The following is a 13,373-nucleotide window of genomic DNA, read 5'->3' on the forward strand; positions in this document are numbered from 1 at the left end:
CTCTCTCTATCTCTATCTCTCTGTCTGCTCTTCTCCATATGTTCGTGATCCGTAAATCTTTTTCCCAGAGCGTTTAACTCTTCTGACCCTTTCAAGAGATTTCCAAGCTGAAGAATTACACCCTTTCCTTTTCTTTCGCTCTCTTTCTCTCTCTCTCTCTCTCTCACCCTCCCTCTCGAAGAAGGTTTTATACTCGACTCTTATTATTTTTTTTTTTTTTTTTTTTTAAACCATGAAAAGAAAGAAGACGATTGTCGATTTGAACTAAAAAGAAAAAAAAAAGGAAGAAAGAAAGAAAGATAAAGAAAAAGAAAAAAAAATAACAAAAGTAAAAAATAAAGAAATTGTAATTTTTCTAAGGAACAAAATGATGAACGTTTTGCGAGCTCGTAAAAAAAATAATGAAAGCTGGTCCAAGAGAGAGAGAGAAAAAGAAAAACAGGGAGAGAGAGAGAGAGAGAGAGAGGGAGGGAGAGAGAGAGAGAGAGAAAGGAAGATGTTTAAAACGAGTCAGTTTACGCGTTTATGCTCTTTGGCGTATGCGTTCTTATAGGCGAGTCGCATAAACTTAACGGTAAAGCCAAGACTGATTTTCCGGTGCCATAAAATGTGCGCGCGGGCGCTGTTACATCCAGCAATTAACGATCGTAAGCCCGGTCGCACGAATTTGATTTAGAGCTTGGAAAAAGAGTTAGTATAGAAAGGAACATACATACGTATAAGAGATAAATACTATTAAGCGTAGAGAATTAAGATTATCTGCGAATTATCATAGGTCAGACCAACTGACGTACGTTATATTTTATTTATTATTTTACAGATTAACACATTTACTTCAACGTAAATTAACAGTAGAGAACGTTTCAAACCGTTACAATGCACTAGTTGCTATCTATCTATCTTTATTTCGTCGATATTTCCCGTTATACATCCGAACACGTCATTATAATATAAATATATAGTCAAGTTTAGATAATTATTTATCGATTTATTATTAAATCAGAAGATTGATCATAAAGATCTATAAAATTAATTATAATATATATATATATATATATATATATATTTATATATATATATATATTATAATTATATATATATATATATATATATATAATTTATATATATATATATATATATATATATATATATATATATATATATATTTATACAAAAAATTTGTATCACTCTAAATTTCATTGCAATTCTTTTATGACCCTAACTCTAATCTTTATTTATTATCTAAAATGATATAATTAAAAAGTAAAATATAATGTGATAATCAAACTGATTCATTGAATTATTATTATTCTTATTATTATTATTATTATTATTATTTTTTTTTTTTTATTTTTATTATTATACTCTTGGAAAAATTGTAATGTTATACCGATCGTATGATAGGTGCAATTTTCAAATAGTTTAAAACTCACCCGAACGAATCGTAACCAAGAATAGGCTGCGATTGTTGGGTGAGTAAAGAGGAAGAAGGGAAAAGGGTGGGGGATGATGGAGGAAAACGAACGAAGAAACGAACGAACAGAGCATAAATGGCGTACGTACGCGCTCGTTACGTCGTCTAAAAATATCCCAAAGGAATATTCCTGGTGGTTTCTTTCGACGATTTTCTTTGCCCGTGGTTTTACTTCTACAACATGACTTACGTCCATACATATCCCATGTATGCCGGTTTCAAAGTAAGGAGAAATAAGGGTGAACCTTAAATTAGACTCTTTGGTAACTAACTCAAATTTCATTTCGCGAGATCAAAAATCTTTGTATGAAATATTGCGACGAAAGGAAAAATTACGACGAGTATCAATTTTTATTTTATCTCGGCAAAAATTTTCTCATACAAATATACGTTGGTTAATTATTTTACAAATCAATTATTACTTTTTGAAATGTTTTAGGCTAATTTTTCTTTTCTTTTTTTTTTTTTTTTTTTTTTTTTTTTTAAGAAACAATATAAATCTCTCGAAAAGTAGTAATTATTAGTCGATACCCCATTATCTATAAATACCCCCTCCTCCCCATCCATCCGTTCTCTTTTATTGAATATACGATAAAACGTTCGCAATTTTTTAATTCGATTAAATTTTTTTCCTATTTTTATTTATCTCTTTTTGTCTTTTTTTTTCTTATGGAATTCGTACGCGTACCCATATGTATATTATGGAAGTGAAAATGTTTTTCGACGATCATTCGACGGTCAACTCTGGGAAGGAAGAACGACGAGGATGATTTCTACGGTGGTGGCTTCGGCGGTCATCGTTAAAACGCGGCTGCAGTATTCAGGTTTTACGGTCCACGTTTCAGTCTGGCTGCAGTAGTAAAAGGAAATGCACCGTTGCAAGTCGCGGCCGTTATACATCCTTCTTCGTTTCGAAACGATCGACTCATAACATACGTCAAATGTAATTTTTGGTTAGGTTTGGCCCTTTGCTCTTTACCCATAACTTCAACTCCTTCCCTCCAATCCCAACCACCATCTAAATACCCTTTCTTTTTCCCCCCATCGTCCTTAATCACATCTTTTTATCGCGTCCCACAAATACACTCCTTCCTTACCGGACATTCGTTGAGTATTATCGACTTATGACAATTTATCATTCTGCAAAGGATTATTTATAATTTTTTGAATGAAATAAATAATATACCTTGTAGGATATCCTATCGTCGTTTTCAGAAGACGAAATGTCACCTTCCTCACCGGAAACTGTTTCGGCTCCTGTTTCCACAGATTGATAATCCGCTTCGCTGTTCCAGGAGTGTCGCCTCTTCAAGTCTCCTATAAAATAATATCGAAATAATGTGAAGTCAATATCGATTTACCATTGACGTTTTCGTTTATATTATTATATATTAAGAAAAAAAAAAAAAAAGAAACGATTGAATAAATAAAATAAATAAAGAAAAAAAAAAGAAAGAAATAAAATTAATAAAAATGACGATAATCGTATTACTCGACAGGATCATTTTGACACGATAATAGTCCGAGTCATTTATCGAGTATCGATGAGTATGAAAACTCATAAAAATGTATCGATTATCTGTGTATTATAATTACATTACGAGTGTTTCAGTCTAAATCTATACGTTCGAAACATGTACACGTGGCAGAACGTGATGACGTTAATTAATACGAGCGGACTCAATCGAGTCAAGTTTAATTAGAATCATCAGTATCGTTCATAGATCCTGGCAGCTGTTTAACGTCTTACACATTGATCGAAGCGTGGCTAACAAAACTCGTCGCTACTGCTTTTTATCTTTACGTTTCTTGTCTCTTTCACTCACTCTCTCTCTCTCTCTCTTTCTCTCTCTCTCTCTCTCTCTCTCTCTCTCTCTTTATCTATCTCTCATATAAGTTTGTCTTTCTTCAACATAAACCGTATAATTCTACAACGTACTGATCTCCTCTTACGGAGACAGGATTTCCTGTGCAATACATATCACGATCCGGATAGAATCTCATCCCGATCTTCATTGGACGGTTATTAATTTCGATCTGGTAGCACAGAGTAACTCGTTTGCGAAAGAAAAAAAAAAAGAAACATAGAAAAAAAAAGGAAAACAAAAAAAAAACAGACAAGAAATTAAGAAAAAAATAATAATAATAACGACAACAACAACGACAACGACAAAAAAGGAAATAATAAATAAAGAAATGATGTCAAAAGAGATAGATGATCGATGATGATGCCGTATCGTCGGTCAAAGATACACAGAGATGTTGTATAAGGGAAAATCTCGGTCCTTTGATCTATCGATAGATAGACACATATGGATAAGATTAATAGGTTCATATACAGTTATTGAGTTCATTATTCCAATCTATTAAAGTATCTAAAAGATGTAATATAAAGAATTATTCATTTCGATCGTTCGATGTATATATATATATATATATATATATATATATATATATATATATATATATATATAGATATATATTACATTTGTCATATAATTTTTATGATTTTCAATCTCGATTTTAAATTACGAGAGAGGAGAGTAGTCATTCGCCCGCCCGCCTTTCCCCTCACCCCTTCCTCCTCCTCCTCCTCCTCCATCTCCTTCTCCTTCTCCTCCTTCTCGAAACAAAATAAAATAAAAAAAAAAAAAGAAAAGAAATAAAAAATGAAAGATGAGGATCATCGAAATCCGATTGGATCGTATATTTGTAGTATCATTATATACAACAATATCGATATTAAATGAAGATAACTTAATAAATGTAACAATCTGGCATATAAACGTTAAGATTTATAAATGAGGAAGAAGTAAAGGCTGCTATCATATCCAACAAGCAAATTCGTCAAAGTCGACAAAATAATGGCCAATTACTTTATCCCTCGGCCCAAGTACCGATCCGTTGGCATCCCAAGGGATAATATTGGCTCAGTACAGAAGAAAAAAGAGAGAGAGAGAAAGAGAGAGAGAGAGAGAGAAACAGACAGAGAGTGAGTGAGGGGTTAGGGTGGGGGTGGGGGTGGGTTGTGGAGAAGAGAAAGAAAGGGCGTGAGTGTTGGCGAAATATTTAAGATACGCGGTGTTCATCGCAGCCAAACGCAAAGGATAATGGACGAAGATGGGCTCGCAGGTTAAACACAGTATTCGAGTTCGTGACTTATGGGATTTGATCGTGTATTGGAGGCAACCATTCTACCTACAAATTTACTCGTTTACTCGCTTCATGGAATGCCCGTAGGGGCATCTTACGGGAAAGTAAAACGAAGAAGAGAAAAGAAAAGAAAAAGAGAGAGAGAGTGAGAGAGAAAAGAAGAAAGTAACGATGACACCAGGACTTTTAAAAGACGAGAAAATTTATCAATTTTTGATGACTTCTTTTGAAACGATCGTTCAATTATAAACAGAATGTATATATATGTATATACTTGGATTCATTTTTATGGGGAATAGGTTTCCAATTGTTGTATCGAATTATGTTGTATCGAAAAGAAAAAAAAGTCCGAAAGAAATTTTAATTATTATTGAAATTTTTTCACTCGTAAATTTTGCGACGTCATTGATTCTCCCACTCTCTTTCTTTCTTTTCTTTTCATTTAGTTTTTATTTTTTATTTTTTTTGTTTTTTTCGTAGATCGGAAATCGCGATAGGAGCGTTGCGTTAAAATTTACAAAAGGATTGTCGAGATATACGTTGGGTTTCGTGATGGGATTATGATAAATTTTCAAAAATGAGATATTCTTTTAAAAAAGGAAAAACAAAAAATTTCAAGAACTTCCGTGTTAGGGTTAGACGTTTCTCATGTATTTCGCGCTACCATAAAACATAATCGACGCCAATTTGACACAGGTTCCGTAGAAGAATTACGAGCGTACCGAGTTCGAACTTCCTGTCGTTTGGTTGGGCGCTAAAGGGAGATCATACTAAGTGCACAGTGTACATATGTATGCGAGAGACAGCAGTGGGTATAACGCTTTGCACGCACGTGCAAACCTTCCACGTGCTACCGTAAGATCACCATGATCCTCAACTACTTTCCTCTTATGGTAAATATCAAGAACTATTTGTGGAAGAGGAGTCATTGAACAAAAACATGAAGGATGGTGATAGCTAAAATCTGATTAGATCGTAACTTTTTTTTTTAATTCGCAGTAGTTGTTTTATCCTTTTTTTTTGTTTCTAGAAGACGACTATATATATATATATATATTTACATGTATTTTGTTTTTTGCAAATTGACGGTAGTATTTGGTAGAATTTTTTTTTTGTTTCTTTTTTGTTTTATGTTTTTTTTTCTTTTGATTAAAAGAAAAGGAAGATCAAAACGATCAAATTTTTTAACGCTCGAGATAATAGAATCCATTTTATTCGCGAAACGTGTTTTCTGATCGTTCAAACGTTAGAGATCTCGCGAGTATCGACGATTTCCTTACGCGTTTCACTGGCAAACATCTAAATCAACGTTTCACGTAAAAAGAAGGTTACCTGGGGAATGGCGCTTCTAGTTCTTTCGTCCGATGATCAATGATCTTGTTGAACGTACGAGCATCTCTTGGAAACTCATTAACATTTAACGGATAATCACCGTTACCACTTGATTAATGACTTATGGACATATGACAGTTGGTTGTCCCTTTGGAGTTAACGAGTAGAAAGACACGTTTCTCTTATCTGGTAGCGTTCACGTTGCATCGAATATTTTCATTTGGTTTATATCATTCATTAAAGCACGATGAAACACACTTTTATAATATACACGCTTGCACATACACATCGGCACGTTTGACAAATAAAATCTTGATTGTTTGTTTATTTATTTATTTATTTATTTATGTAATTTCGTATTCTCGCTCGTTTATACGGAACATTTTTTCGCGACAATTTACTTCATCGTTATGTTTCTTTTTATTTTTTTACATTATTTTATTTATTTATTTATGTCTGGTTTTTATTATTTTTTCTTTTTTTTTTTTTTCTCTTAAGGAAACATTCAATCAATTAAATGAGATCCATCCGACACATGTACTTCGCGCGAAACAATTTCGTATTTGGGGAAAAAGCATCGACGCGGAATTGTTGTTATTGTCGTTGTTGTTGTTTTTGTTTTTTTTTTTTGTATTTGTTTTCCTTTTTTATTTTATTGCCGTCAATTTCGCAAAACGAATCGAAGATTAATTCATAAGCTTCGCCGAGATTATGTGAGATGATACAAGTGTACTACTACGGCTTATCTCACAGGTGCAGCTCTCTGACTAGACTAAAGGCGGGAGCATGCTCGTTCGCAGCAAGTACTCTAGGAGAGACGAACGAATAAGAGTAAGAAAGATGAGAAGAGAAAGAGAAGAGAGGCTGGATCCTTCGCGTTGCTTCGATTGGTCCATGCTTCCCGCGAAAACGACCCGGCCAATCGTAATAACTGTGCCTCCTAACTCTTGGGTATCGAGAGACGTGTACCTACACGAAGAAGAAGAAGCAGAAGAAGAAGAAGAAGAAGAAGAAGAAGAAGAAGAAGAAGAAGAAGAAAAGAAGAAGAAGAAGAAGAGGAGAGGAAGAAGGGCTGACCACGAGATCGTACTTTCCAAGACCGATCTTTCTCCCTTTTCCACCATTATCCGTTCGTGTCAAAGGTCGACCCGTAATTTATCTGCCAATCCCTTACGCAATAACTCGGAGATATTTTATATAACAATAATATGCACGACACGATGTAAGAGAAGTATCTCTTATCACTTTCTTTTTCTTTCTTTTATATATATATATATATATTTTGAATCTGGGTTAACAATAGTTAGAACGATTTTTATTTTTCTAACAAAGAATCCTTTTCTTTCTACATTTCTTTTTTTTCTATCTTAATAAAGTTACAAAATTGCATATATGTCAGAGCGTTTAAATATTTTCGAAAGATGAATAATTAATTGATAAATAAAATAATAAGTCATAACTCGGTAGAGAGAGAGAGAGAGAGAGAGAGAGAGAGAGAGAGAGAGAGAGAGCATCAGAAAAGAGAATTGCACATGTTGCTCGAATGGTTCGTGAGAGTGGCGATGGGTAAGAAGGGCTGTGGCGAGTAGTGAGGGTGGGAGAGAAAGGGAATAAGGTGGAGGAGGGCCTTGCGACCTCTGACACTCCTGGGAACCACGAAGGCCCCGAGGGCTTCTCCGAGAAAGAAGCTCGGGAATCCGGCGGGCCCACCCGTCCGAAATACTTCAATGATGGTCTGCCCGTTGGTGTAACCGGCAGGCTCTCTCTCTCTCTCTCTCTCTCTCTCTGTCTTTCTTGATGCAGACTCTGCATCTCATTTCTGCTCACTGCACGATCGATCGCGAATTAAATCGTTCTGTTCGAAGAGTTCGAAGGCCTCCTTCCATTTCCAATGGGGGTCCAATATCATGTTCTTGTATATTAAATAAAACAATTTTTTTTCCCGTCAAAATGATAATTACAAATTGTCAGGGAAAGAACGATAAACTTTTATGATGACAATAAGTTTTTCCGAAGGACTATTATTCGTACTTTTAAAGCAACATGATTGTCGATAATTGTGTTACGAAAATATGTATATATATATATATATATATATATATATATATATATATATATATATATATATGTATAAAGAAAGAAAGAAAGAAGAAAAAAGAACAGGATCTATTCGAAATCCCAACTATATGATCATCCGTGTTAGTAACTACTTATTACGAATTTTAATATATTCATGAGCGTGAAAAAAAAAATTAAAAAAGAAAAAAGAAAAGAAAAGAAAGAGAAAAATCGTTCGAGGTCACCAATAGCGAAAAAAGCAAAGAGAAAAGAAAGGTAGTCGATCCTCGACGAAACGAAATGTCGATTCTCACGTACAGCTAGCACAAAGGAGCATAGCTTATGTGGTTAACATCACAAGCATCGTTCGCTCATTCGTTCGTTCGTTCGTTCGTTCGTTCGTTCGCTCAGCGATATTTTTGTCGGCATGGAGGCAAGGATTTAAGGGGCAAGCAGGCGCAGAAAGCGCGCGAGCGTGTAATGGTGATTGAATGCGGCTAATGGTCGTCCCGTACGGGACTCAGGGCCCTCCAAGATATACGTTATGACTCGGGCATAACATTTACCGGGTGGTAAACAGGCACGCATAAACTCCGAAACCTCTTCAAAGGGTCTTACTCGCGACGATCGGGACCACAAAACTTGCTGAGAGGATCCAGTGATCCAATTCTCTTTTCATCCTCCTTCTTCCTTCATGCTTCGTTTTGTTTCTCTTTTGCTTTTTAGCTTTTTCTTTTTTTTTGAATCCTTTCGTTTCGTTTTATTTTTTTTCATTTTTCTTTTCTTCCTTCCTTTCTTTCTTTTTTTTTCTTTTTCTCCTTTTCTCTTCGCTCGCTGAATCCCCCCCTCCTCACCTCGTGCAATTTTTCTACTTCTTTCTTTTTCTTTCTTTCTTTCTTTTTTTTTTATAATTCTTTTTTGATGTGAGCAATATTTCAATTTTATCCGCAATTTTATAGTTATAGGATATTTTAATGAAAACGAAATTGCAAATTACCGTTAAGCACCGATCGTGTTAACATTTTAATCAAATTTCGATGAATACGGTTACGTACGTAGAGAGAAGGAGAGAGAGAGAGAGAGAGAGATAGAAAGATGAAGGAAAGAACAATTGCAAGATGCTTCGTTAAAACAATAGTTACCCACGCTAGATACCCACGCCTTTAATTTGTTCCCTGGCCATACACGATTTCTCTAGTTAGTCCCACTCACTATTTGTTTTGCCATGCCTACTTCCGACTTAGCCACTTCTCTGCGCATTTAGCCCATCCCTCTGCGCAGTTAGACTCTGCGCAGATAGACCCTGCGTAGTCACTCCTCCCACCTGCGCAGTAAGCCACTGCGCAGATAGTACCTGCGCAGTCACTCCTCCCACCTGCGCAGTAAGCCACTGCGCAGATAGTACCTGCGCAGTCACTCCTCCCATCTGCGCAGTAAGCCACTGCGCAGATAGTACCTGCGCAGTCACTCCTCCCATCTGCGCAGTAAGCCACTGCGCAGATAGTACCTGCGCAGTCACACCTCCCACCTGCGCAGACAGCCCCGCCCCCAGGACAGTTAGCCCCGCCTCCTAGGTACTTTGGCCCCGCCCCCCAGGACAGTTAGCCCCGCCTCCTAGGTACTTTGGCCCCGCCCCCTAGGTAGTTAGCCCCGCCCCCTAGGTACTTTGGCCCCGCCTCCTAGGTAGTTAGCCCCGCCTCCTAGGTACTTTGGCCCCGCCCCCTAGGTACTTTGGCCCCGCCCCCTAGGTAGTTAGCCCCGCGCCCTGGGTAGTTAGCCCAGCCTCCTATGTAGTTAACTCCGCCTCATAGTTACTTTAGCCCCACCCCTTAGGTACTTTAGCCCCGCCTCCTAGATACTTTAGCTCAGCCCCCTGGGTAGTTAGCTCAGCCTCCTATGTAGTTAGCCCCGCTCCCGGATACTTTAGTCCCGCTTCCTAGGAAGTTAGCCTCTCCTCCGTGGGTAGTACAATAACTTTTCTTACGACGACATCGTACCTGTCTAAATTGGTAAAATGTTTCATGGTCTATCACGAGGACGAGGTTGGCCCCGTTAAATTTCAATCTTCATGGTTTTGCTATAAATGGCAGTCAAATAATCTCTTTTGGACAGGTACGTGATGTCGAAATGCGTGTGGTCCATTCGGTTTATTAAGTCCACCCTCGACTAAAAGAGCCCTAAGGCGCTACGATATTTCGGCACGTGAAACAAGCGTAAAGCGAGTGAGAGATGGAGGCGACGGGTATGGGGGAGGTGGGGTGGAGTGGGATGGGGCGGGTCGAGAAGAGTGGAAGAAAAAAATTAATACGCAGGTAATTGATATTTTCCTGATAGTTAATATTGCAATAATATTTATACGGCAATAATAACGTTCCAATAATATTTTAATAATACAATTTATAGTATTAAATATTGTGAATATTTCAATGAAACATGAAATGACTAAAGTTTTACGAATTCTTTTCATTTCTTTTTGGTCCCATTCATTTCTCCCCCACCCTTGTTCCAGCCGCCGCTCTCCTTGTTTTCTTTCTGTCTTTTTTTTCTTTTTGGTCTTGTTTTGTTTTTTTTTACCAATTATTAGCAACGCCTCTATCAATTGCTATGATTCAATTGAAACAGAAAGGAGATAAAAATGGATGAACGTTCAGTGAAATATTTCTTTTCTAAACGATGTCTTAATAATCGAACGTTGACATTTCTTGAATCAAGGAAACCGGCAAGGACTTAATTGACGATTGGAATCCGAATCCGTTTTCTCTATCCCGCTGAGTTTCATAAGCCAAGAGCAGCCAGGGTAATCGCATAGATCGTTAATTTAATGAAACTTGTCTAAGAAGTCACATTCCATGGGAAAAGTATGACTATCTTAGATGATTTTCTTTTCGGTGCTAAAAAGTAACACGCTCGATTATTTCCCGTTTGAGGACCTTAGGGACGGCCCTAGAATGAACACCCTAGTGATAGATATTTATAGATACCTTAAAGGCATATACCGAGGCTTTTATGTACGATGTGTTTCTAAGATTTACCTTGGCCTCGCATTACGGAATGTATTGGCTATTAAAGACACTGCATTTTATAGAAAAACGTAAGAATCTAGTTAGTCCGTCACTGTGTAAAGGAAAAAAGGAAAAAAAGGAAAGGACGGAGGGAAGGGGAAAATAAAAACCAAGAGCAAAATGAAATACGAACGGCCACTTTCATTCGACGTGTATTTCTCGATCGATGCTTTTTATATAAAAAAAAAGAAAAGAAAAAGAAAAAGAAAAAGAAAATAAAAAAATAAAAAAGGCATCCGATCGATCCTCGTTATTGAAGTTACGAACGAACGAACGAATGATTGTTTATATCGATTGGCAAGCGCCATTTAAAAACGAATGCGTGGAAAAACAATTTCCTTCGAATCGTTTCTTCATTTCTCGTCCGATCGAAATTGCAATGACTGCTATAAGAATTTCAATGATTGCGAGAAGCGTGACTTAGAAAAAAAGGTTAAAGAAAAAAAAAAATAAAAGAAAAAAAAAGAGAGAGAGAAAGGAAAAGGAACAGAAAAAGGAAGGGAATTGAAATCGTTTAAATCCAAAAAAAAAAAAAAAAGAATTCCCGACCGTATCGAATAATTCCTATTCACAAAGATACACGAGCGGAGATAAGCGACGTTTTTTTTTTCTTACGACGTCAACTTTCTAATAATAAATCGTGCAAGTTGATTTTCGAAAGAGACGAAAAGGAGGAAGCCCTTAGCAGTCATACGTACTTTCATCCTCTTAACTTACTACTTAATGATCATACGAAACGAAATTTCATTCGTTAATTCTCACATACATATACATATGTACGTTCCTATGAACGTATAATAAATACATAGATAAATACGGATACGTATTTATGTACATATTACATACATATATATATATATGTACGTACGTATGTATGTATGAACGTATATATATATATATATATATATATAGAAACGAGCTCGAAACCGCTGCTCTCTTCCAATGTACGCCATATTAATTACAATGATTTCCTGCCACTTATGCCCGAGCGAGATTTAAATTATAGATATCTACTATACGCCGGCTTGGTCGAAGGGGAGTGGAGTGGGGCCCTTGACTCGCTTCGAGATTACAGGGTGCCCTCGAGTATTTCAGGAATCAAACTCGCGTCATAACTCTCGGGTCATGGGTCAATCTCTATCCCTCCACCCCTCGACCCACTGCTTTGATACGATCTTCGAAAATCTTACGATAAATCGATACTCTCGAAAAGGGGATATACATCTCGAAGAGGGGGCGGCCATTGTTCAACGGGGGGATGATATCGTCTCAATCTATTCGACAAAGATAGACAGATGGATAGATAGAAAAAGAGAGAGAGAGAGAGAGAAACAGAGAAATATTACTAAACACATTACATTAATAATTATACTATGCAATCGGACGGAATCATAGATAATTTCATTTAAAAATTACACGCGATATTATACATTGTAGTAAATTGATATAAATAAATAGGTACAAATTCCAATTGCAATTTTGTAGAATCATAATAAATGATATCGGATAGAATTACGATATTATAATATTTATTACGAGTGAATAAATTACAATGGCGTTTAGTTGTATTCATAAATTGTTTCGTATAAGAAATAAACTGGCCCTGTAATGTATTTCATGCTAATGGGCAAGTATTCACGCGTCGAATTTTGACAGGCCCCAAGAAAAGGGCCCAATGCTCATGGACGATGAGTCTGCGATCGTCCAACAAAATCTCACAAGGCATTGTACGATCTCGACAATTTGATCGAACCTGCTACGTGGGATTAAATCGATTTAACGAGCATTATCGTTGCTCGGTCATCGATGAGAGATTTTGTCTTTTCTTTTTCTTTTTCTTTTTTTTTTTCCTTTCCTTTTCTTTTTTATTATCATTATCATTATCATTATTATCATTATTATTGTTATTGTTATTATTATTATTATTATTATTATTATTATTATTATTATTATTATTATTATTATTATTATTATTATTATTATTACTATTATTATTATTATTTGTACGATGACCCTCTTTATCCATGACCACAACGAGCCATTCAATTTTCCAGTCAATTAAACACTATTCGTGTCTACCTATTGCCGAGCATTACCTCATTCGCCGCGCAATAACATCGGGAAACTCGATAAGTATGATAATTGAATAATGAAAACGTTTAACTAGTTCGCAAAAAAGAAAATATATTTACACCCATAGAAAATGATCCGACGTGATGAAAATTAACCCATCAAGTGATACTACGCGTATGAGTGAGTAAAAAGAGGAAGGGGAAAGAATATATAAAAAAAAA

The 13,373-nt window shown here is 36.1% G+C and overlaps 1 protein-coding gene across 8 annotated transcripts in view; it reads right to left on the minus strand.

The window, feature by feature from the left end:
- LOC124429347 (RNA polymerase II degradation factor 1-like) overlaps window positions 1-13,373 on the minus strand; it is a 46,899-nt gene that overhangs the window by 8,290 nt on the left and 25,236 nt on the right. For 7 of the 8 annotated variants that reach the window (XM_046974509.1, XM_046974511.1, XM_046974510.1 and 4 more), the window contains one exon: window positions 2,661-2,791. In XM_046974509.1, the coding sequence (XP_046830465.1) occupies window positions 2,661-2,791 (131 nt within the window). Of the gene's footprint in view, window positions 1-2,660; window positions 2,792-5,959; window positions 6,713-13,373 lie in introns of those variants that run through there. The other variant, XM_046974513.1, reaches the window with a different exon arrangement.

Source organism: Vespa crabro, chromosome 15 (assembly GCF_910589235.1).
Source record: "Vespa crabro chromosome 15, iyVesCrab1.2, whole genome shotgun sequence".
NCBI classification, from domain to species: domain Eukaryota; kingdom Metazoa; phylum Arthropoda; class Insecta; order Hymenoptera; family Vespidae; genus Vespa; species Vespa crabro.